Below are 24,601 nucleotides of genomic sequence, written 5' to 3' on the forward strand. Positions count from 1 at the left end.
AAAAATCTCTTGTCAATTTAGGTACTGCGCTAGATTACCAAGCGATCCATTTACACACCTAGCTCCCAAGTGTAAAACCCGAGAACTACCTGATCATACATTTTACTCTACTCTCTACCTGCCAATCAACTCACCTCTTCGAGCTTCAATTGTTGTAGGTATCTGGGGAAGGAAAAGCATGGAAATAAGCGAATATGTTGGTGTAGGTGTGTGCGCACCGCTTTGAGATTATATTCAATGTTGTAAATGAAAATCACATGATTTCCCTCTTCCTGTATTGTGCTCTGTAACTGCATTTAAATGTGTCTATTTCTGTTACCTGTTTTCGAGCAGTTGCTGCTTTTTCCATGGGCAAAAATACTTAGATATCCTTCCCAATGTTGTGTTTTTTTTTTTTTTGTTTTTTTTTTTCATGTTTAGATATTGGTCAAAGGAACATGTGCTTTATTGTTTTTGATCAATAATAGTTTTCAGTTTGAAAGCTTGTAATTTTGGTTTCCATGGAAAATGAGTGTAAGTATCTTCATGAAACTTTCATTGCTGCAATATTTTATTAAGTATTGCTTGCCTAATATTTTTATGTTAAATTAAACTAATTGTTTCTAACATATAATAAATAACATATAATAAATAACATGCTAATCAACTGAAGTATTTAAGAAATATTTATATGTTACTAGGGTCCTCCAATGAGTTGTGCAAGATTGGCTGAGAGAGTTGTAGCTCTTATTTGCTGTGAAAAACTGCACAAAATTGGTAAGAATTTGAAAAGCAATGTCTCATTGGTAAAGAGTTTTTTCATAATTAAAGATTGAAGAAGGTGTGACTTATGCATATATATGGATTTCTGATGTATACATCTACTGTAACTTCCTTTCTCTTGCCTTGCTTTGTGATGTCATCATGTAGTTAATAATTTAGCATACACCGTTTAAGCCTAAGTCATTTTCCAGGGAAATTTTCTTATTTAACATATTCTATTGCAAATGCAATATTAATAAGAGACAAACAAATTTTTACATTGAATATACTTAACGTAAAGGGGAAAATAATCTTATTCCCTAGAAGGTGTTGGTTATAGATCAGGAACTACATACCACGGCCAAAAAATAATTTCATGTTTTTTAAAGTGAATCTTAACAAAGAAATATTTAAAATACAGAGCCCAAAATTTATTGTATTTACTGCATTGTAAGTCATTGTCCAGAAATAAGACATTGCAGGATTATTTTAGTTGTCTTGTCTCTGGCAATGAAGCATATTCTTACAGAATGTTTCAAAGAGAATTCCATGTTATTAGTGCTTTGAATGCAATACAGAAATATTTATATTTCATTTAAACAAGTTTGGCTTTTGGATGTTGTCCATCTGATGAGTTACACCTTTTGATCACTGAATTCAAAGCAATAAATTTGTCCAAGAATGACATTTTGATGGCTAAACTCAGTATTGAGGGCATGCCGTCAACAGTAGTATTTCCCTTTTTAGAATGATACAGGAACATAAATGTACTCTCTTTCTTAGCATAACTCCATGTGAATTAAAATTTCTGATAACTGTAAGTATTTTAAATTCATAAAATGTTACTATAAATAAGTACTTAATAATTTAACATTTTTCACTCCTTCCCCAGAGATAGACTTTTGGAGCCTTGCATTAGTGTATTTAAAAAATTTAGTTGAGGTGTTTTCCTGAGCAACCACATTTGCATAGTACTTGAAGAGACCAAGGCTTGATTGTTCTTAATGCTATTTCTTTGTAATCTTTCACAATACTTAGGTGAACTGGATGATCATTTGATGCCAGTTGGGAAAGAAACGGTTAAATATGAGGAAGAGCTTGATTTACATGATGAAGAAGAAACCAGTGTTCCAGGAAGGCCAGGCTCTACAAAAAGAAGACAGTGCTACCCTAAAGCTGTTAGTACGCTCAGTGCTGTCCACATCTCCAATCTAATATGTTATGTACTGATAAGAAGACAAAATTGCTAACTCACAATGCTTACCTGATAGGAATCTTTTACAATTCAATTTAATCTTGAAACATTTTGGAGCTTTAACTGTATGGAAACTTGCACTAATACCTTATTATTACAAAAGAACTTATGGGAGAGTATGCTATGGAAGCATGCCTGTAACTGAAAGAATGTACATTTTCTGTAAAGTTAGTTGACTGTATTTTCCTAGCATAGTGATAACCGGGAGATAAAATTATAGAATTACCTCGCATTGATAAATTGTAAAAATTTAAATTCTTTGGTAACTGTGTTAGAGCAATGGAATAATTATTGCCTTTCTGGAAAAGATAATTTAAGATGGATGGAGTTGTCCAGGAGGCCAAAATATATTTGCTAGGCATTCGAAGTTATCTGCAAGGCACTAATTAAATGCAGAAATTGCTCCTTTACACACTGTGTTTTTTTTAGATGCTTGGTTTGGTGACTTTTGTGGTTGAGCAAGAAATTCGATAATTTTTTGTTTAACTTAGAGTGTCAAATAATATACTTCTAATATTTTAATTTAAAAAACAGAAGCTTTACATATTAAACTTATTATAATGAAAGGGTTACCTAAGATAACTGAAAATTGTTTTATTAAGTAGTTTATCCTTAGATCTTTTACAACAAGTTTCAGCCATATAAGGTTGTAAAATTGGACTTATTAGATGTTATTTGTGGAGATTTATTTATTTATTTTTGTAATAATAAGAGGAAATATAAGAAAGAAGTTTTGTGACTGCTCAGGAACTTTCCTTCTTCCCCTGCAGTTGTTATGGGTTCTTTCTAAGGTCCTTTGAATTAACTTGTAAATTGTTAAGAAAAAAACATTGAGAATAGATTGTTGATAATCTTTGCATTTCATGAAGAAGCCTGTAGCTTTTGGTCACATCTGGGGATATCTGTATGTATACTCAGAGTGGTAGGGTACAGTGCTGTGTTCATGTACAGCCTCAGTTACGGTGATACCCCTTAAGGAATTCCATTCTTGGCATCCTCCACATGCTCCAATTTTATTAGTAGCTTAAATAATTAGTTATTAGGAAGGCCAAGGAAAGGATACTGCAGCATCATAAAGAGTATCATGGAGGGAAAGTCAGATGAGAAAAACTTTTTCTTGTAAGACTCGTCAAACTTACCAGCTTGGATCTTTGTGGTGTGTTTTGTGGTGCTTCTTGTGCCACTTTCAAGTCCTCTTACCTTCATTTTTTGAATTGGAGCTACTTGTAAAATGCATGATACTGTCATTCGTTTGGAGGAGCTGATTTGTCAAGTGATGCATCATTCTTTCTCGGTTATTTTTTAATACAAAATCCAAGAATATTTTCCCTTGCTTTTGTCCCAGCTTTTCACATCTGGAAAAGAAGCTTTGGCAAATGTTTAAGGTCTACAAGGTCCTCTTGGGCTTAATATAGTTATTAAACTTATGAGTAATTTTCCATTAAGCCAAAGCTGTAGTTTTGCTGCAGTATAACTTTAAAATTCACGACTACATGTATTGCAGTTTATTTTTAGATAAACAGAAGGATCATTTTCTGAGACCTATAAAGTAGTGAACTCCTACCAAACATAAAGCATGGTTTCTTAGGGTCTATGAGAAATATGAACAGCAGAGTTAAAAATGCTTCTGGCTGTAGAAAGTATTCAAATCTACAAGCTAGAATTGGTACTGGAAAACTTTTATAATGTAATGCCTGCCTGGGCAACAGGGGCAATGTATATAATTTTGTTTGTGTTTATCCCTAGTGGGGGAAAAATGACATTTTGAAACTGTTTTTCTGGGGAAAATAATCTGTGTTATAAAACTGTAAAGTCAGCCAAGCTTGTATAAAAACTGAACTACTGGAGTGTAGGGTTTTTCATTTGTTTTATTTGTCCAAAGATCTAGGACATAAAGGGTGTCCTAAACATAAGGAAATACTGTCTAAACATGGTAATTGGCATCAAAACATCAATTTTATTAATAGTGAAGTTAAGACTGTGTTCTAAAATTAGACTTGTGTTTCTAACACAGGGTGGTTACAGTGAAAAGTTAGGTATGTAATAGAATTTGCCTTACCAAACAGGAAGAACTGGTGGAACACTGCAGGAGTTCGTGACTCCCAGGTCAATCTGGTGACCAAATGTCATTGCTTAACAAAGCAAAAGTCTTAATTAATTTTCTTATTACTCGTTTTTAGCAATACTTTTTCCAATTACGTGCGCAAAGGTTGTTCAAAGAATAATGTTTAGGTGAATTTTCCTAATTTAATCATGTTAATATTGTTTTCTTTTTTGATTTTTAGATTCCAGAATGTTTGAGAGATAGTTATCCCAAACCCGATCAGCCCTGTTACCTTTATGTGATAGGAATGGTGTTAACTACTCCATTGCCTGATGAGCTCAACTTCAGGAGACGAAAGCTATATCCTCCTGAGGATACGACAAGATGTTTTGGCATATTGACAGCCAAACCTATACCTCAGGTAATGAATCTAGCTCCTTTCCTTCAACTACATGCTTCACAACCCCTAATTTTCCAGACTGAAGAGTTGGAAATGACCATGAGAGGCAAGAGGCATCTGGATAATGCCATTAATAATATGCTTTAACTTTTGGTTAGCCCTAAAGTGGTTAGGCACTCAGACTTGATGATCTGTGTGGGTCCCTTCCAACTGTTCTGTTTTATAACTGCTGCTTGTATCAAGCAACCTCTGGAAAATAAGCAGTAATATATCTACTCCAGTCACCACTTTATTAATAGAACAAGCTGTTCTATTGCAGCCACTTTCATTTTACAATTTTATTTTTTATTATTTTCCAGTAGCAAATTCAAAATGTTCCTCCTTTTTTGTATGAAGTATGATAGGAATGGAGTTTCAGCTAGAGAGATGGCCTGCAGCACTAACTTATCTAGAGGAAAGCTATGATAACAAGTCCTTTCAGCATTCGCAGTCTGCTACAGCAGAAAAAGTAGGCTGTGTTAATAGAAATTGGCACAAAGCCCTAAATGATAGTTACATCTGGGAGGAATTGTGTGGTGAAAATGCAAATGAAATAATTCAGTGACTGTGCCCTTGCCTAAAATGAATACTCTCACTTTCCATCTTAGCTTAAAAATATCTTTTGTGACAAGGGTAACAAACTCCTAGCGGATTAGTCACAGGAAAACCATGTTGTAGACCTTTCTACAGAGGTTTTAATCCAAGCATGTGAATGGTATTCCTGTGATTAAATACGAGAATCTTTTAAAGGAAACATAATAGAAGTGAGTACTGAAGTTTACTTAACTATCACTGCTAAAACCAGCATGCTTCATTAGCGGTTCCTACCATCAAAGTTCTGCAGGAAAAGTACTATTGGTCTTATGGATTGGAAAGCCTAGGAGCAAAGTTTTGAAAAGAGGCCTAAAAAGAGTGTAGTTCTAAAAATGTTCAGCATGGAGGGACTACATGATCATACAAATCCACATCAAAAGTGCCTTCTGATCACATCTTCACCTGAATTCTAAGAAATATGATAATACTTAACACACACACACAGTAACTTTGTAATTTATATTTTAATCAAAATTGAGATGAAGGAATTGGTAGCTTTCATATTCTGGCAGATAATGAAAACATTTTATATCAATTGGCTTTTTGGAAGTAAAAAGTGCGTGTTTTTTTTTTTTTTTTTAAGCCAGAGAATCATTAATCTGTTGATCAAAAATAAGTAGTATTCACTTAAAGACTCATACAGACCTGTGATATCATTGTGTGAAACTTCCTAAGGAGATGGAAACAACATACTTCAGTGCATAATTAGGTGATTTTTGCACATTTGCCTGGATATCATATACAAAATAAATTAAAACAAACAAACAAACAACAGCATATCAAAACAATTGTTTTTCACATTGGGTGCTTATTTTGAAATACCACAGATTTCCAGTATTTCCTTTTACACCTACTTTCACTTTACTTCAACTGCTTTGAGGCATATGTTAAAGAAAAACATACAGTCCTCAGAAACATGTAGTAGTCATGGAATGTAGTCATGTCAGATGTCCTGCTGTTTGATCTATACTAGCTACTTCATAATAAGATTCAGCAATGGTGTTCCTTTGAAGGTTTGCCCTGCTGCTTCTGTTTGGCAGTTGAGTTGTGACTGAAGAATAATGTTATACGTGGTTCCAAACTGTGAGGTATTTTAAAGTATTTAGACTGTCAGGGTGGTTCATGTGATAGCTGAAGTACTTTGTTTCACTCTCCCAGCCTTGCACAGTTCTGCTGGATTAGCAGATCTATGAGGGCTTCCTTGGCTAGTCAACATCCAAGTCTAAATTACCTAATACAGCGATCCTGCATGGTTTTTGTCAGATATGGAGAATGGCGATCAGTTTCAGCTATGAAAGAAGCGTGGTTCATTGTAGAATCTGCTGATTGGTGGTTTCTGTGTTTTCTTTTCCTACAGCAGGGTGAGTTTGTTGCAAGTACTACTTCTTACACAAATGTTAAGGTAGGAAACTGGCAGGAGAATGCCAGCTTATAGAGAACCTCTGGAGTAAATTCCTACTCTTTGAGAAGCCTAGGACATTAGCTGATTTAGTGTGTAGTCTGCCCCCAGCCTTGAAAGGGGCATGAGTTAGCACAAGTGTTTGAAATATGACTTGTTTCAAACAGCTGAGAGGCTTTATTTTTTTAAACACTTAAATGGATTTCAGTATTATTTTTATTAGCAAGATGTTAGTACCATTCTTTGCATAATTACCATTATCTAAACTAAAGAACTGGTACTTTGTAGAGGAATCCTATTCTGAATTTTTCTGTCTTTTGTTTTTTTTCTTGTTTCATATTTAGATTCCTCACTTTCCTGTGTATACTCGCTCTGGAGAGGTTACAATATCTATTGAGCTTAAGAAATCTGGTTTTACTCTGTCTCTGCAAATGCTTGAGCTGATAACACGACTCCACCAGTACATTTTTTCACATATTCTTCGTCTTGAGAAACCTGCACTAGAGTTCAAACCCACAGAAGCTGATTCAGCCTATTGTGTTCTACCTCTTAATGTTGGTAAGAATTGAGTGGGTGTTTTTTAATATTCACTTTTAATTCTTTAACACACTTGTTAATGTTTGTTAAATTTCAGGGGTTAGCTGTAGAAATAATACCACATGTGGTAGTATGGAATTTTATTAAGTTATAATTTTTATTATTTCACAATTCAAATTAGTTTTAACTTAATGATGTGACTTAATTTATAGAAGATTTCAGCTGACTCTGTAAGGGTCTAAAATCATATATATGTCTCCTTTGAAATCTCTTGGGGATAGATAAATAAAATGAAAAATAATCAAATATGTGTACAGAGTAAGAAAAAAAGGTGTAATTCACAACTTGCCAGACAAATTCCTCCTGGAAAACTCTCCCCTGAATAACTGAATTATGCATTTTCCTTTTTGAAGTTGATGACTCCAGCACTTTGGACATTGACTTTAAGTTTATGGAAGACATTGAAAAGTCTGAAGCGCGTACAGGCATTCCCAGTACACAATATACAAAAGAAATGCCTTTCATTTTCAAGTTAGAAGATTACCAGGATGCAGTTATCATTCCACGGTGAGTATTAAGTATTTCTCTTATTTGGACATTCTTAAAATAGGCATGATTGTAAATAGGATAAGGAAAAAAGATTTCCTAAAGGCTTCCTTAACTGGCATTTTCTTCACTGAAGAATTTCGGAAAGCCTGGGGATAAGGTTTTATTGAATTTCTGTTTGGAAGAAAGCTAAAAAAGACTCATTGACAGTATATTAATTTTAATTAGAGATGACAATCTATGTATATGAATAGAAGCTTAGTGATAGATGAAGTACATCAAAGCACAAAAAAAGCTAATAAGCAAACCTAAACATACACTGTATCTTGTACGGTTATTTCAAAGTGTTCTATGTTATTTGGTCCCTTCCTGATTTTCATTTGGAGAAAATTTCTTCTTGAACACAGATCAAGTGCTATACCAGTCTACAAATTACAAAGTTAAAGAGACATTTTGTTATCATTACACATACTAACTAGGCACTGCCCTGTATAGTCTCTACTTAGGACTGTTCCAGTACTTTAAAAGAACAGTTATGGGTTACTAGTTTAAGCAACAGCTTAAACTGACCCAGCCATGTTTAAAAGGATAGAAAAGTGATATTTCTTCAGAGCCTCAGGGTTAAGAGAAGCCTTTATCCATAGACTTAAGGCAGTATAGATTTGTAGGTAAGCATAGTAAGTAAACTGCAGTCAGGTCCTTCTGAGGATACCTAGGAAACCCGATATGTAAAGGCTCCTTTAAAAACTCTGAATTTCTGATGTCAGGATTTAATTAGATTTGCTGTTTTTTAAACCTTTAATTACTATTTTCTTGTATGTGTTTATCACATAGTATCCATAGCATCACTAAATCTAACAAATGTGTTGCAGAATTCTGGCTTTAGTTTTCTAATATCTTACTTCTGTTAAAAGAGCCACACTGTACTTGGAAGGCTCGTGAATTTACCATATTAAGTATTTGAATTTTTGCATATTAATTTTAGTTGGAGGATGACTTAGTTAAAATACCGGTATAGGTGTGAGGTAGTACAATATTTGTATGAGGTAGAAATCCATTTCTACTGATTTAGCACAAACGGGAGATCAGATTTAAAAAGCCAAATTATCAAGTTCAATTAGTAGGTATTTGGAATTAAGAAATTACAATTTGTAGTATTACTTTTGAGATTGTTATCTATATATTGGGTTTTGAAGATGTAAATCCCTCATTTAATTTAAACATTTATGCAGAGGAAATTAAGAATAAAGCAAATCTATAATATCTTTATTTATTCTTCTTATTTAATATTCGATTGAGCTAAACTAGTGGTGGTGTTGTTGTTTTTTTTTTAGGGGTGGGGAGGCTTTCAAGTAAGTTATTTAATAGTTTATCTATAATATGTATTGAATTTTTCTTTCAGGTATCGAAATTTTGATCAGCCTCATCGATTCTATGTAGCTGATGTATACACTGATCTTACTCCACTCAGTAAATTCCCTTCCCCTGAATATGAAACTTTTGCTGAATATTATAAAACAAAATATAATCTTGACCTGACCAATCTCAACCAGCCGCTGCTGGATGTGGACCACACATCTTCAAGGTAACAACAGCCATATTTCTGTTTGATGTTTGTAGTTTGAGAACAAAGTACCGTTTTTTTTCCTCTCCATGTGATATTGCTAAGGGCTTGTGTTTTCCAAAGTATTTTTTTTTTTCCTGAGGGGTACCTAGCTTATGTTATACCAACTGTAACTTGAATCCATCTCTTTTTTCCAGAAGTGGCTGTGCTGTCACTTCACAGTGCAATAATGGTGCATACTGAATAAGTTATCACTTTGGAAAGTTTAGGCTAGTAAGTTCTATTCATTAATTATATGCTTGTATTAAACTGTTTTCACATGTATTTTAGACTTAATCTTTTGACTCCTCGCCATTTGAATCAGAAGGGAAAAGCACTTCCACTGAGCAGTGCTGAGAAGAGGAAAGCAAAATGGGAAAGTCTGCAGAATAAGCAGGTAAAATACAAATATTTAATTAAAGTTGCCTCTCAACAGTAGTTTGATACCTAATTTTACAAGTAAAATTATTTTCTTCTTGCTTCCCCAGATACTGGTTCCAGAGCTCTGTGCTATACATCCTATTCCAGCATCACTGTGGAGAAAAGCAGTTTGCCTCCCCAGCATACTTTATCGCCTGCACTGCCTTTTGACAGCAGAGGAACTAAGAGCTCAAACAGCCACTGATGCTGGTGTAGGGGTTAAATCACTTCCTGCAGATTTCAGGTATGTATTTTTTCAATACGTTTAATATTTGACCTCACAGAAAACAAGGTGAAAACTTGGTTATTATGAGAATTTAGAACTGATACCCTTTGTTTTATTCATGTCACTTTTCAGTCAAAATGATAGTTAAAAAACGACTTGGTTGCAAATGGTGAAGTTAAATGCTGCAGGCACTTTTTTGCAGAAAAACATTGCTTTCTTAAAAATGTGCATAGAGTCATCTTGTCATAATATTTTTTTCTGCATAAAGCTAGCATGTTATTTTTACAGATACCCTAACTTGGACTTCGGATGGAAAAAGTCTATTGACAGCAAATCCTTCATCTCTATACCTAGCTCCTCTTTGGTAGAGAATGAAAATTACTGTAAGCACAGCACAATTGTAGTCCCTGAAAATGCTGCACATCAAGGTGCTAATAGAACCTCTTCTGCAGAAAAACATGACCAAATGTCTGTGAATTACAGAACACTGCTCGATGAGTCACCCAGTAAACTCCAAATTGATGTCTCGGCAGAACTTGCAGCAATTAATGGTGTTTCTTATAATAAAAACCTTGCCAATGGCAATTGTGATTTAGTTAACAGAGACTTTTGCCAAGGAAATCAGCTGAATTACTGCAGGCAGGCAATTCCTGTACAACCAACTACCTCATATCCCATTCAGAATTTATACAGCAGTGAGAACCAGCCCAAGCCCAGCAATGAATGTACTCTACTGAGTAATAAATACCTTGATGGAAATGCTAACAGATCTACCTCAGATGGATGCCCCAAAATGGCAGTGACCACCAGTACTTCAACAGCTCTTCATCTTTCAAAAGACAGAGTGGATTCTGAAAAGAACCCTTCTAGTGGGTACTCCTCAAAAACTCTTGGTCCTAATCCTGGTCTCATTCTTCAAGCTTTGACTCTTTCAAATGCTAGTGATGGATTTAATCTGGAGCGGCTAGAAATGCTTGGTGATTCATTTTTAAAGCATGCCATCACTACATACTTGTTTTGCACTTATCCTGATGCACATGAGGGACGGCTGTCATACATGAGAAGCAAAAAAGTAAGTAGTAACAATCCAATGATATTACATAGAAGGCATGTATATTTATATTATATATAGTATATATAATATTAAATTTATATATATATATAAAGTATATGTGTGTGTGTTTCTGTGCGTGTGTATCTATATTTGTGTGTATGAATGCAGGATGAAGGAATTAATGTTACCATAGCTGTAATTGATTGAAACTGTTTTTTATGGTTCATTTCTAAATCTAAACCAGCTGGTTACCAGCCTAAGAAAGGACTGAATCAAACCAAAAGTTCTGGGTTAGTTAGAACACATTTGGTGGACCAAACATTAGAGTTGCTTTGAGTAGAAACTCTTAATGGGAGTACTTGAATTAAGAAGGATCAAGAGCACAGAGCATCTGGTTGTAGCTTTATTGACCTTTTTCTCTTTGTTTCTTCATTAAGTTACTTTCCAAGAAAGCTTTCTGTATAATCTTACAAGAATACGTAAAATTAAACAAAAACAAATCTTACAGAACTGTTAAATCAAAACTTATAGCAGTATTCTGATGTAAATGTAAACAGTAGTGAGCAGTCTTCACTTCTACTATTGCTGTTTTAGAATTTTGGAATAATAGATTGTAAAAATGCTTTTTTTCCCTCGTAACATGATAATTTGAATTAAATGCTAAGTATTTGATTGTCTACTAATAAAAGGCTTCACAGAGGATTAAATGTTTAAATGTAGTTTAGTCTTGGAAAGTATAGAAGGCTAAATAATTTGCACAGTTCAAATAAAAGTGATTGAATATTCATGTTCAAATTTCAAGACTTTAAAAAGAAATATGGAAAGTGTGTTTAAAATGAGAAATGAAGACCAGAAGTTGGTAGTTCAAAAGGAAAAGATATTTGTGTATGTGAGTGGGCTTTTTCCCTTCTATTTATATTATTTAAAAGAATCTGAATCTTTCAAAAATAACATCTGGAGTATGACTTAATAAGATTTGTTTTACAGAACCATGTTAACACTTTCTATTGCCAAGGTTTAAGTCAATCTATTCACAATAGTAATCATTTTTCATTCCAAATCTAGGTTAAATGCTGATTTTTAATACTGGTAATTAATGATAGTTGTCTGTGTCATATTTACTATTATTTTAAAATTAGCAGTAAAGAGAATTTAAACTGTCAGATTTCTTTAACTGAAATAGTTGCACCTAATATATTTGTCCTTAAATGAATAATATTTGCTGTGCTGTAAATTGGTTAAGAAAGCTGAACACCCTTTAGAGAACTAGAGGAAGTGCCTAATGATATAAAATCTGGCTTGACCACGTAAAATTGTTTTTCTTTTATATTTTATCATTTTCTCTTATAAATGCATGTCCAGAGATTTATCAGAATATTTTTCCTGAAGGTCAGCAACTGTAACTTGTATCGCCTTGGAAAAAAGAAAGGACTGCCTAGTCGTATGGTGGTGTCGATATTTGATCCCCCTGTCAATTGGCTTCCTCCTGGTTACATAGTGAATCAGGACAAGAGCAACACTGATAAATGGGAGAAAGATGATGTGGTAAGACTTTCTTTAACTATGTTGAAAAATAACCATCTTTATGCATCAGAATAATGTAATGACTGGTATATATTCTTTCGCTCCTACATCTTCCAGTCCGTCAGATATTTTGCTACATTTTCAAATAAATAAAATCAGTACCTTTGTTTCATTTCTGTCAAAAACTTCATAACTTAAGGAAAATGAGGAACGGACTGATCCCAATTAGAACCCAAATTCAGGAAATTGGTTGAACGTCATCCAATAACGAATGTGTATATTAACAGAAAAGCGGGAAAGACAAACTTTTTTCCATGTAACATGCTGTCATGAGTTTGCCAGGTCTGTAATTTCTCTTGGAAATTTTAAATTGAATTATCATTATTGTTTTTGCTGTATTATTTATATAGAAGACCTTTTATGTCTGTCTGCTTTTTGATAAATGATGAGTTTACCTTTACAGAATGTATGAAAAGGAGAAAGGAGTTGGCATTTTTTGTAGTGCTTTGGCAGAATAAAGTTTGCAGCTGGCTTGAAAAAATATTGGTTGCTGTTAGCTACAAAGCAGGGATGATCAAGAGCTACTTCTCCAAAATAAAACGCTGAGGTAGACACCCTTACTGTCCATCACCAAAAGCTTTGGAATGGCAAATCTTAATCAGGAACTATGACAATTATTTTCTTACTACAATCTCTGTATGCTGAGATTGAAAGTGGGTGTTTAAGAAATATTACTGATTACAGCAGTGAGTAAGTTTAAATGTTTGAGAATAGTTTATAGGTTAGGGGAAGTGGGGAGATTTGCTCCTTTCTCCCATTCGAAAACCATGCTCAGATTATAGAACCACCAGAGGGCACATGAGAGGGCTGATAGGTAGTTGTGCTGTGCAAATAAATGTTTATTGCAGAATAAAACAACCTGATTATTGTGGTTCAGTATTGTGCCAAGATTTCATTTCAAAGAGACTTACTGTTCTACCTTTCTCAAAATAAAATAGTACATGTGGGACAGGCACTAATCATTACTTTTAAAACCTTTCACTTCTCCGTAACTTTTAGTGGCATTTTCCTCTTTGCTAGTTAGTCACTGTTTATTTGTAAATAAAATATGCAAATTTCAGACCAAAATTTGGTGATGTAACTAAGCAACAGCTTGTTGTTTTTTTTTTTCTGTGCCAAGTGGCAACTAGATATGTTGCAACCTCAGATTTAAATTTCATTCTTTATCCATGGAGTCGTGGTCTATGACTGGAGCTAGAAATATCCTATCATTATAACAGATTATTACTAAAACGTCCTAGTCAAATGTTAGTATTTTTGTGTTATCAAGCATTAAGATCTTCCCTGTCCTAGATTGGCCTATTCATTTTATCAAATACCTCATTTCCAAAAAGCATGAAAAAACACATGATGTAATTATCTTCAGCTTGCAAGTGGACATAACTTCTTCAAAATTAAACATGATCTTTAAGAAAAACTCATCTCCTCTGGAGTTAATTTTGGATTATTACTTGAAATGCTGTTTAATTATGAAAAAACTCAACTCTCAGAATTGTTTCCAGGCTCGTTTAGCTGCTGAGCATTCTCACCATTTCATTTTCATATCTTTTTAATACTAGAAACGATGTGCAGACAATGTTAGAGTGGGTTACTTAGATGTCCCTTTTCTTAAAAATTAATTGTAATTAACTTGTGAATGAAAATGTAGTAATTTATCAATTTTTAAATCTTTGCAAAAACAGTCAGTGGATTCTTCCAAATTAGCACATCTCATTCAGGGAATGTATTTTTATTTTAGTGACAGATGGGACAGGTGGTGGATAATAAGAAGAGAAAAAAACTCAGCACTAGCTCAAGTTGGGACTGGTTAAATAAACTTGTCTTGAATGTTTTGCTGCTACTGGTGTCCAAAATAACTACTTGAATCAAACTTTGTAGTTTGGTACTGAACAATTAAAGTTACTGAAATCCCTGCTTTGTGTGTGTGAAACGGGTAGTTACAGCAGCAGAATTTTTTGGCAAATGTATCTGAACTATCAATTTATACAGGAAACATTTTTCCTCTCAGTCTTTACTAAACCTGACAGCCTGCTCCGTAGCGACGAAGGTCACCATCCATTTGATCAACGTGTGGGTTCAAGTGCTGCTAGTGCACCTTACGGCTGCTACCCATCCACCCCTCTAAGGAATGGTGTGTTTGGCCCAAAGGGAGGTGTCCCCATCTGGTTCACAGATTCACAAGATTAGATAGCTGAGATTTTGGTATAGCATACATAGATTGAGGGCAGATAGAGGCTGTTTCACTTGATTCAAAATGGTGTTGGCTTTCAGGACCCAATCCAGAAAAGCACTTTGAATCTGATCTTGCTCCTATCAAATTCAGTGGCAGAATTCCCATTGACATCAATGATGCTGGGTTGAGCCTGTGAATAGTCCTTTTGATGTAAGGAAGACTACTTGTGCATTTAGCTGATATGTTTAAGTGCTTTCCTGGATTGGGGCCATAGCAAATTGTACAGCATTGTATAGCTTGGGCATATCTGTGTTCAATTTATCATTTACTTCAGTCCATACCAATTCGCTCCATATGAGGAGGGAAGAGATATGAGATATCGTACTTCTACTGTTGTGGATATGAATTTATGTATTAAAAAATTGGTGACAAATGTAACTTTTCTTTTAAGTAAGTAAGGCTGAAAGCATAGCCTTGAAAAAAAAAAAGTAGTTGTTTAAAGGTTAGGATTAATACTAGTTGCCTGTTGCCTTTACATTGCATTGTAATCTTACTTCATGATTTAATGTTTATGTTGATTTCAGTACAAAACAAAAACTTATATTGTATACGTGTGCCATTTATCTGCTTTTCCAGAGGTTCTCTGCTGAAATCCTGGTAATATAAAACATATGACAAACTGGAGAGATTTCATATTTGTTAAAATCATAAATTATTAACTTGTATTTTGGTTCTGTAAGCAGTAAGATCACTTACTCAATCCCTGATGCATGCAATCAAGACAGTCTCCCACACAAGCATTTAATTCTTGCCAACTGGTATTAGGCTCCTATTTTTGATCTGTAATATATAAATCACCTACACTGATTCACTAATCTTACTTTCTATTAGCTTGCTGAGTACACTGCAGATCATTTGCAACTAACTGTATGTGAGATAGATAAATATATTTTGCTACTTCAGGTGATGATTATTGAAGCACAAGGGTCAAGTTGGTTCTTACAGTGTTTCATTGAATGTGTTTTCAGCTTATTTGTCCCCAAACTGAGATTATGGTGATTATGACTGTAGTGAACCCTATGAGCCCCTTTCTACTTGGCATAGAAGGATGTAGAAAGAATCTTCAAAATTACGTTGCTGAAACATTTGCAGTAGCCTTTCGTAGTAGCCAGAAAGAAGGATATGCCCAAATCTGTTCCTTTTTTAAGTCTCTAAACTTGTTAATTTACTAAAATTTTTTCTTTAGTTTTCTTTGGCATGCATGTAGGCATGGTTTAGTAGTTTTTGAGTAGTTGTGTGTGCATTGGATATAGGTATAAGCATAAGTTCCTATGAAACATAGTACATGTGTTGTACATAAAACATACAAAACCTTTATAACTTAACCTGTAATGGTGTGTTCCAAGACAATTGCTCCAGTCTTAGAATGCTAGTATTAATTGAGATTGTATTGTATTGTGTATCTGATTAGACAATGTCATTAAGAATATTAACCAAAAAAAAAAGTCAGGCTTATTATTAGCAGATACTACTCAAGTCATATTCTTATGACACTTCTGGAATAAGAGCTTCTCATTTTCCTCCTCAGTACCATATTTTTGGTGTTCTTTCACAGACAAAGGAGAATTTGTTGGCCAATGGTAAACTTGAGGATTATGATGATGATGAAGAGGATGAAGACCTAATGTGGAGGTTACCCAAGGAAGAACCAGACTTTGAAGATGATTTTTTGGAGTACGATCAGGAGCATATCAAATTCATCGATAATATGTTAATGGGATCAGGGGCTTTTGTGAAGAAAATTTCTCTCTCTCACTTTTCAACCACTGATTCGAACTATGAATGGAAAGCACCCAAAAAGTCATCCCTGGGTAACGTTCAGTTTTCATCAGATTTTGATGATTTTGACTATAGCTCTTGGGATGCTATGTGCTATCTGGATCCTAGCAAGGCTGTTGAAGAAGATGATTTTGTAGTGGGCTTCTGGAATCCATCAGAAGAAAACTGTGGTGTTGATGCAGGAAAACAATCTATCTCATATGACTTGCATACAGAGCAGTGTATTGCTGACAAAAGCATTGCAGACTGTGTGGAAGCCCTGTTGGGCTGCTATCTGACCAGCTGTGGTGAAAGAGCTGCTCAGCTTTTCCTGTGTTCATTGGGGCTGAAGGTGCTCCCTGTAATTAAAAAGACTGATTGGGAAAGCACTTTGTGTGCCACCAGAGAGAACTGTAACAGTGAGCAGAAGAATCTTTCACCAAACTCTGTTTCTGCTTCTGTAGCTAATTCAGAGCCTTCTCTTTATAAAGACCTGGAGTATGGCTGTTTGAAGATTCCACCAAGGTGTATGTTTGATCACCCAGATGCTGAGAAAACCCTGAATCACCTTATTTCTGGTTTTGAAAACTTTGAGAAGAAAATAAACTACAGTTTTAAGAACAAGGCTTATCTTCTTCAGGCATTTACTCATGCCTCATACCATTATAATACCATTACTGGTAAGTTATCTTAAAGAAAACTGTTTTTTCTTATATTATGAATGTAAGAGAAGTAGTTTATGTTGTGTTTGTTCCTCTATGTAGTCTTTTTTTAATATCTGACATGCTACTTTAGGAAGTCAACAGTCTCTTAACAGAAAATCTTAGAAAACAGTATCTTGCCTTGATTTAGAAGCTTGTTGAAGCTGTATCTCAAGGATTATTCATATTTTGACTTGATACAGAAACAAATTTAATCTCTGACACTGTATCACTGTATCAGTTGCATAGAATATACGTTAGATTTTTATTTAGCTGTGATAATTTCCTATGTAAATCCAGAAAATCACAATTCTTCTAGAAGCAGAGATCATGTTTTGCAACTACATTTACCAGTTTTGTCCCATAATTTAATCCCCCAAATATTGCACTTTGACTGTACTTCTAAAGACTAAGTGTAGACTATACAACGTTTATTAGCTTAATAGTCTCTAAAATAGTGAAATACAGAGATTTTAATCTGAGGTTGTGGGTTGGAAGGCTTAATTAAGTCTAGGTATTTTATTGAGTAAATACTGAAGCAGTTTACTAAATCAGACTAAATATTAATTTCAGGTAGACTGCTTAATGTTTCGGTACATGATCTCGTAAAAGATTTAACAGCAATCCAAATTTGTATGTCTGTAATCTTCTTCAATTACTTTTGCATATACTAATTAATTAATTATTTGTTCTTTCTAAAATTATAAATATTTTGCTATTATAACATGTAACCCTATTTGAATGGCAAATGCCTGTGCAGTCACCAGTCTGAATTTTTCCCTTTAGTGAATTGGTTTCTTATTCCAAGGAGTGAGAAGTCTCTGCTTTAATTAAAGAAATAAGTCATTTTGAAAACATAATACATTGAGAAATGGTCCTAACGAAACACTGAAATGCTCCTTTGGTTTTTCATTTGAAGTAGTATTGCTTACAAGTACATTTACTTTTTACAGAAGCTTCACAAAACATATAGAAGGTAGATAATTCCTTTTTATACATGCGAACAGAAACATTGGGGCATAGTGTCTAGATGAAATTACATTGCTCGTAGCCAAAACTTTTGATCCCACTCCCTTTTCTATTTAACAAATAAGATAATTCGGAGTTGCTGCAACAGGCAAAGCTTCTTTTCTTAAGAAGCATTAGTTGTGATGTGACAGCATCTTAGATTCAGTTGCTGTAAAAGCAGCTTCCTACTGCCATTTCACTATCAAGTAGTAGTTTTGTATTCCTTCCTTCTCTTCCCACCTATCCCTGTTTGCTTTCAAGAGGTTTAGTTGGTGGTGGTGGTTTTATTTATTTTCTAAAAATAGACCTCCGTAGCTCTCCGTTCCCCTCTCCCTTGTCAATTTTCCAAACAGCGAAAGCTTGCCAATTTTATTTGTCAGCTTAAAAGAGCCCCTTCTGAATGGGAATCTTGGTTCAGTGCATTCAGAGAATTCTAAATGTGTGGCCAATTGCATCAAAAAATCTCATTGTATGTCCCCCTGCTTTTAATGTAGTGATTTTTTTATTCATTTTCAGAAGATTGTCATCCTTTTCAAATTAATTTCTTAGTAGAGTCTCTTGATTTTTTATTTGTGCATGTTTCTCAGCACAATAGGGCATAAGCATGAATTGTTTATAAACAAAAGTATTTTGCTAGCCTGACAAATTAACATTTGGTTTAAAAGTAGCTTTATTTTTAAATAAAACTTGTGTTTTTTTCCTTATTTTTATAATTCACTAACAACCTTCTCAAAGATAATGATGATACCTGTTTTAAAATACACATTGTCTTCCGTGAGCATTGGATAGTTTGTGGAATTCACAGGGCAGCGTACCAAACCTCCTTTCCAGAAAGGCCTGGAAAGAATGTGTGTGCTAAACTTAATTCTGTTGTTATATATTCTTCTATTTCCAATGCTTTCAAGATTGTTACCAGCGCTTAGAATTCCTGGGAGATGCAATTTTGGACTACCTCATAACCAAGCACCTTTATGAAGACCCACGGCAACATTCTCCAGGAGTTCTTACTGACCTGCGATCTGCTCTAGTCAATAATACCATTTTTGCATCACTAGCTGTAAAGTACGACTACCACAAGTACTTCAAAGCTGTCTCTCCTGAACTGTTTCATGTTATTGATGACTTTGTGCAGTTTCAGATGGAAAAGAATGAAATGCAAGGAATGGATTCTGAGGTTAGTGGTAGTAGAAAAAATGTTTTGAATATCTGATTTGTAGCATGCTATTGGATATTTTAGCATGATGTGCATTTTTGTAATGTTTCACTTCTAAATACAAAGCAGCCAAAAAAGCAGGTGGCTCCCAGTAATAAAGCATTCAATATGCAGAGTAAAATACAAGCTTCAGAAGGTATAACATACATAAAAACATTCAGAAAACAATTTGAGACCAGTTTTGCCTATATATTTTTCTGTGACAATTAATTTCAATTTAATTTTCACCTTTGTGTCATTGTTATTAGAGTGTTTTCCCCGTGTTGTTCTTAGCTTGCTTTCTTCGCTGATTGATTGGAAACCTACTATACCATAAAATTGTAATGAAGAAGCACTAAGTCACATAGTGCTAACTCAGGGTAGGATATTTATGTAACGCTATGAACAATACCATCTTGGCACAATGGTTGGCATTATTTAATTTAGCACACTGTATAAGAAATTCTCACTCTTTATTCTGGATGATTTTTGCTGGAGCAGGTGTCATCGCATTGCACTCCAGTGTGTTTGAAATGTAAAACGAAAAGCCTTGTATCTGCTAGACAGGGAAGCATAAGCATCATTCAAATAAACCACTTGATAAAGAGTTTAACTGAAGACTCGCAAGCACAGATCATATGTATCCGAGTGGGAAAATAATGATAATGAAAATTTAATAAAGAATGGACTAAAACCAACTCCTTTAGATAAGCTGCTCAGAAAATGTATGAGAGCAAAGGCCTTCATGGTCAAATTCTAACCAGGGTTTTGGAAGAGAAGGATATCATCCTTTTTTTAAAAATGTTATCAAATAGATATTCCTAATAGTTTGTCTTCTGAAAAACTATGACTAATCTTTAGAAAATATTCTGAGAATACACTAGCACTAGATAAACACGTTTTCCCTGACTTTAGTAACTTCTACTTTCTGATACACAATTTAAAGCTTGGGAATCACAAGGCTTCAGTTCCTTATGTGTTTACTGCCCTTGCATCTGTTAGAAAGCGAAATCCGTATGTTTTATGGGAAGGTTGAAAAAGTATTGACTAAGAAAAATTTTCATTGAAACTTAGATAATACAGATTATTTCACATCAGAGATCAAACTGTTACCTGTGTTCATCGCAATGTAAGTAAAAAGGTTAGAAACTCATCTTACAAGCTCATAACAGTGATTCTTAGCTTTGTTCGGTTTTTGCTGGTATGCAAAAAGATTGCCTAGAAACTTCCACTGAAGTTGCAACCAAATTGTGAGATAGCTGTTTCAAATAAAATTCTTGTTTCGCTCTCCCTATGCCTGCTCCCTATCTTGGTCTGGCACTGAATTACTGAAACTCTTATTTCATCACAGTTAATGCAAGAGTCTTTGTTTCTGCAGTTCATGCCAGCTAGACTGGTTTCCATGTGTGTCTCCACGTCATCTGCTTTTCTTTTTTCAGATCTCACTCCTGAAACATCTGTTGCTCCTTGCCTTATAGCTCTTAATTTCTCTCTTCTATTTTTTAAGTTCTGTGTAATTCTAAAGTGCTTCAGTTTGCACTTGGTATGAAATACAGTATTCAAAACACAAACCATTTCATTTCAATCTGAAACCCCTATTTGGAAGGTATACACATCAGGTTTGACTTGCTAATTGATTTTAGGTAGAAATGCTGGGTGGGTTATCAGTTATCCATGGCTTGTTTTGGTAATGTTTATTTTATGCAGGTCTTCTGAGGTAAGGTAAGGTGCATCCAACTTTCATCCATGGATTTGACTTAGAGATTTTAAAGACTCCTTCTAGGAGGTCTTTAATGTATGAAGTCTTCTTTTGTTATGAGTATCTTGCTAGTATTCACTGATAGAGCCAAGCCTGTTTCTTATTGGGGGAAAAAAACAGACCCATGGGGAAATCCTACAGAATTATTAAAGCAGGAATTCACAAAGCATATAAGTCCTCTGTACACAATGGTGTTTGGGATTTTTTTTTCCACGTTTGAAAAATGATATATCCAGCAACTTGGTTTCATGGTTTCATTGGGGAATAAAAGAACAATTTCACTGTGGAAAGTTGTCAATGAAAAACTTAAAGGAAGCAGCTCAGGATAGGATGTAAGAGAGGTTACATTTCTGAAGATCTTTGTTTTATTTTAAAAGAAGCAAATGTCTTTCTCTTTTCTCCCCCTTTCCCTCCCCCCTCTCCCTTTTTGTAATTGCAAACAGCTCAGAAGATCTGAAGAAGATGAAGAAAAAGAGGAAGACATTGAAGTACCAAAGGCCATGGGGGATATATTTGAGTCCCTTGCTGGTGCCATTTATATGGATAGTGGAATGTCTTTGGAAATGGTTTGGCAAGTGTACTATCCAATGATGAGGCCATTAATAGGTAATGTCAGCTTTCAGAAAATAAAAAATTATTAAGTGCCATCCGTCATGAAAAGAACAAGCATCATTTTTATTATTTATTTTTTAACAGAAAAATTTTCTGCTAATGTGCCTCGTTCCCCAGTGCGAGAGCTGCTGGAAATGGAGCCAGAGACGGCCAAATTTAGGTAAGAATACACTTTCTTTGGTATAAACTGCCCTAAAATGTTTTTAAGCTGTGCTTCGTAAACTACTGAATAGTTTTAAATGTCATGAGTGACTTTTAATCTTATTTGCACTAAGCAGCTAAGATGGTCTTTGTGTTCATTTTTTCCCCATGTATAACTTTCTGAGAAAAGTAATGATTTCTGTTTAACTATGCTCCTTTTACTTATGTAGAAAAGAGAAAGTAGGTCTTGTGTTTCACATTAACTTGCCTAGTCAGTAAGTAATTCTTGTGTATATTTTTGCAGTCCTGCAGAAAGAACTTACGATGGAAAGGTCAGAGTAACAGTGGAAGTTGTAGGAAAGGGAAAGTTTAAAGGTGTTGGCAGAAGCTACAGGATTGCCAAATCTGCAGCTGCAAGAAGAGCACTACGAAGCCTCAAAGCAAATCAACCTCAGGTCCCAAACAGCTGAGACTCCTCTTAAAAAATAAATAAAATGGGGAAAAAACACATTTAAAAAAAAAAAAAGCAAATTTTTAAAAATGTTGATGTTGAGAGGAACAAATTGGAAGACAGAATCTAAAGTTTGTTTGATAACAGAATAGTTAACAAAACATTTAACATGTATAAAATTTTGGAACTAATTGTAGTTAGTTTTTTGCGCAAACACAATCTTGTCTTCTTTCCTCACTTCTGCTTTGTTTAATCACAAGAGTGCTTTAATGATGACATTTAGCAAGTGTTCAGAATAATTGTTGTCAGGTCTTTTTGGTTTACTTTTATTGTCAGTACAGCTTTGCTTAGTGTTAGAAGGCCAGGGAGCTTATGCCTAATGCAGTTGCTAGATTTATATATAGTAATCTTGAAACTCTTCAATCTGTGCACTAGTGCCAGTCATAAAGCAGTTGATAAACTGTACTGGATGATTGGGTATAAGAAAGAATAAGTGTGCCAGTATTCTCCTTTTTTTTTTTTTTTTTTTTCCTCCATGTCATCTTTTTACATTAAGATGACATTCCCAATCATTATTGCACTTATTTGTTAGGGACAGATTTTAACTGAAATGGCTGGCATACTGGTAGATCGAGACTTCAATTTCCTTATGCCACATAGTCTTGCATAAAAAAGGTTCTTGCCTTAAAAATAAATAAACCCTCATTAATAATCTTTAATTTTTGATCTTTTTTGGAACAAGCTGTTTTACATTCCCGTCATTTTGTTATGCATTTTACAATGATACAGCTCTATATTTACAGTACAACTCATTACTATAGCTGTGAGTTATTACAGGATTATAATAGAAATTGTATTCATATATATGTAATTAGGTTATTTTTAACAATTCAGAGGAGGTGGTTAGTCTACAGATTTTTTTATACCATAAACAAAATATGGTCTTTGGCTAAAATTCCAATTTTACACAAACCTGCAAGCTAGATAGTTCCAATACTGGAAACAGTAATGAATAATTGCACAGTGCAAGTTGTCACTCTAACTAAATAACCTTAGACATATCACACCTAAAATATGCTGCAGATTTTTTAGTCAATTGGTTACGTATTTAATGAACGGAGCACCTTTACACTTAGAGATATTTCCACGTAAATTTCTTACTGTACTTTTCAGAGTTGCATGCATATTTCACCTACCAAAGCTGTGCTGTTAAATAACATGAAAGTTGATGTTTGAGATAACTGCCGTACTTTTGATACATCTGTGATTTAGGTCCTTAATTTAGAGAAACTAGCTCATTGATGTTTTGGTCTACTGGGGGTGGGGGGAAATCATACTTTTATTTTTTAGGCTTTGCCTATACTTCTTTAATTAGATTTATGTAGGCACTCTTCACTTAAATACCTCAGTTCTTTTTTCTTTTCTTTTTCTTCTATTTTTTTTTTGCATGCATTGTTTTTTTTTTCTGTTTTGGTGCTATGTTTATATATTATGCTTGAAATTTTAATTTTTGCACTGTAACTGTAATACCTCTTAATTTACCTTTTTAAAAAGCTGTGGGTCTTGTACTCCCACCAATATCAGTAGAGGTTTGCTGCAATTTTGCCCTGTTTAATTATGCTTGAAGTTTGAGAAAGCAGAGCAAGGTGTTTTAACGTTTTCCAGCACAATAGTATGAACTTGATGCTGTGTCCTATGTATTAAATTACAGATAAATACTGTACTTCCTGCTTTTAAACCCTATTCCTTTCCTCACAAAATGCACACTAAAACAAAACAAAAACTGTCAGCTCTTGCTTTCTTAATTTAAAAAAAAAAAAAAAAAAAAAAAGACAAAAAAAAAAGCCTTAGTGGCAAGGGATAGGCATTAAGCTTTTCTGAAATACAGTTTTCAAATGTTTGTGTATTTTCTATCTCAGTCATTTTTCATTCTGCAAAAAGGACCATTCCTGTATTTGAAAAAAGCATTGTTACTAGCTTGTAAACAAATTCTAGCATTTCTTTGGTACTTCAGTCATGAAATTGTAACAGCAAAGTATAAGACCTGCAAGTCTTGATGTGCATAAAAATGTGAATGAGATGGAACAGTGAAAACATGCAGTCTAAATTTTCAAAAGTAAATTGCTATGAGTTAGCTTTTTCTTTAAGTTATCGCTCTTTCTTCCTCCTATAGCTCACTCCTAGAGGGTCGGAGTGAAGTTTCTTAGAGAAAATACATGGTCAGTAAATTTAGCAATTATGTGTTTCTCACCAGACATCGATCAGCAGATAAAATCAGACCATCCAGAAAGTCTTAAGTAGTTT

At 34.3% G+C, this 24,601-nt stretch overlaps 1 protein-coding gene across 5 annotated transcripts in view; it reads left to right on the top strand.

The window, feature by feature from the left end:
- The window catches only part of DICER1 (dicer 1, ribonuclease III), a 66,244-nt gene extending 42,502 nt beyond the window's left edge, over window positions 1–23,742 (top strand). For all 5 annotated transcript variants that reach the window (XM_032187732.1, XM_032187731.1, XM_032187735.1 and 2 more), the window contains exons 14-29: window positions 22–154; window positions 681–756; window positions 1,780–1,919; window positions 4,282–4,461; window positions 6,817–7,030; window positions 7,423–7,576; window positions 8,958–9,140; window positions 9,450–9,555; window positions 9,647–9,822; window positions 10,093–10,876; window positions 12,248–12,403; window positions 16,231–17,113; window positions 19,048–19,316; window positions 21,537–21,699; window positions 21,790–21,865; window positions 22,151–23,742. In XM_032187732.1, coding sequence (XP_032043623.1) covers window positions 22–154; window positions 681–756; window positions 1,780–1,919; window positions 4,282–4,461; window positions 6,817–7,030; window positions 7,423–7,576; window positions 8,958–9,140; window positions 9,450–9,555; window positions 9,647–9,822; window positions 10,093–10,876; window positions 12,248–12,403; window positions 16,231–17,113; window positions 19,048–19,316; window positions 21,537–21,699; window positions 21,790–21,865; window positions 22,151–22,316 — 3,859 coding nt within the window. In that variant the 3' untranslated portion in view covers window positions 22,317–23,742. The remainder of the gene's footprint in view (window positions 1–21; window positions 155–680; window positions 757–1,779; window positions 1,920–4,281; window positions 4,462–6,816; window positions 7,031–7,422; window positions 7,577–8,957; window positions 9,141–9,449; window positions 9,556–9,646; window positions 9,823–10,092; window positions 10,877–12,247; window positions 12,404–16,230; window positions 17,114–19,047; window positions 19,317–21,536; window positions 21,700–21,789; window positions 21,866–22,150) is intronic.
- Window positions 23,743–24,601: the final 859 nt, after the last annotated feature.

The sequence above is a fragment of the Aythya fuligula genome, chromosome 5, assembly GCF_009819795.1.
Source record: "Aythya fuligula isolate bAytFul2 chromosome 5, bAytFul2.pri, whole genome shotgun sequence".
Taxonomy (NCBI): Eukaryota; Metazoa; Chordata; class Aves; order Anseriformes; family Anatidae; genus Aythya; species Aythya fuligula.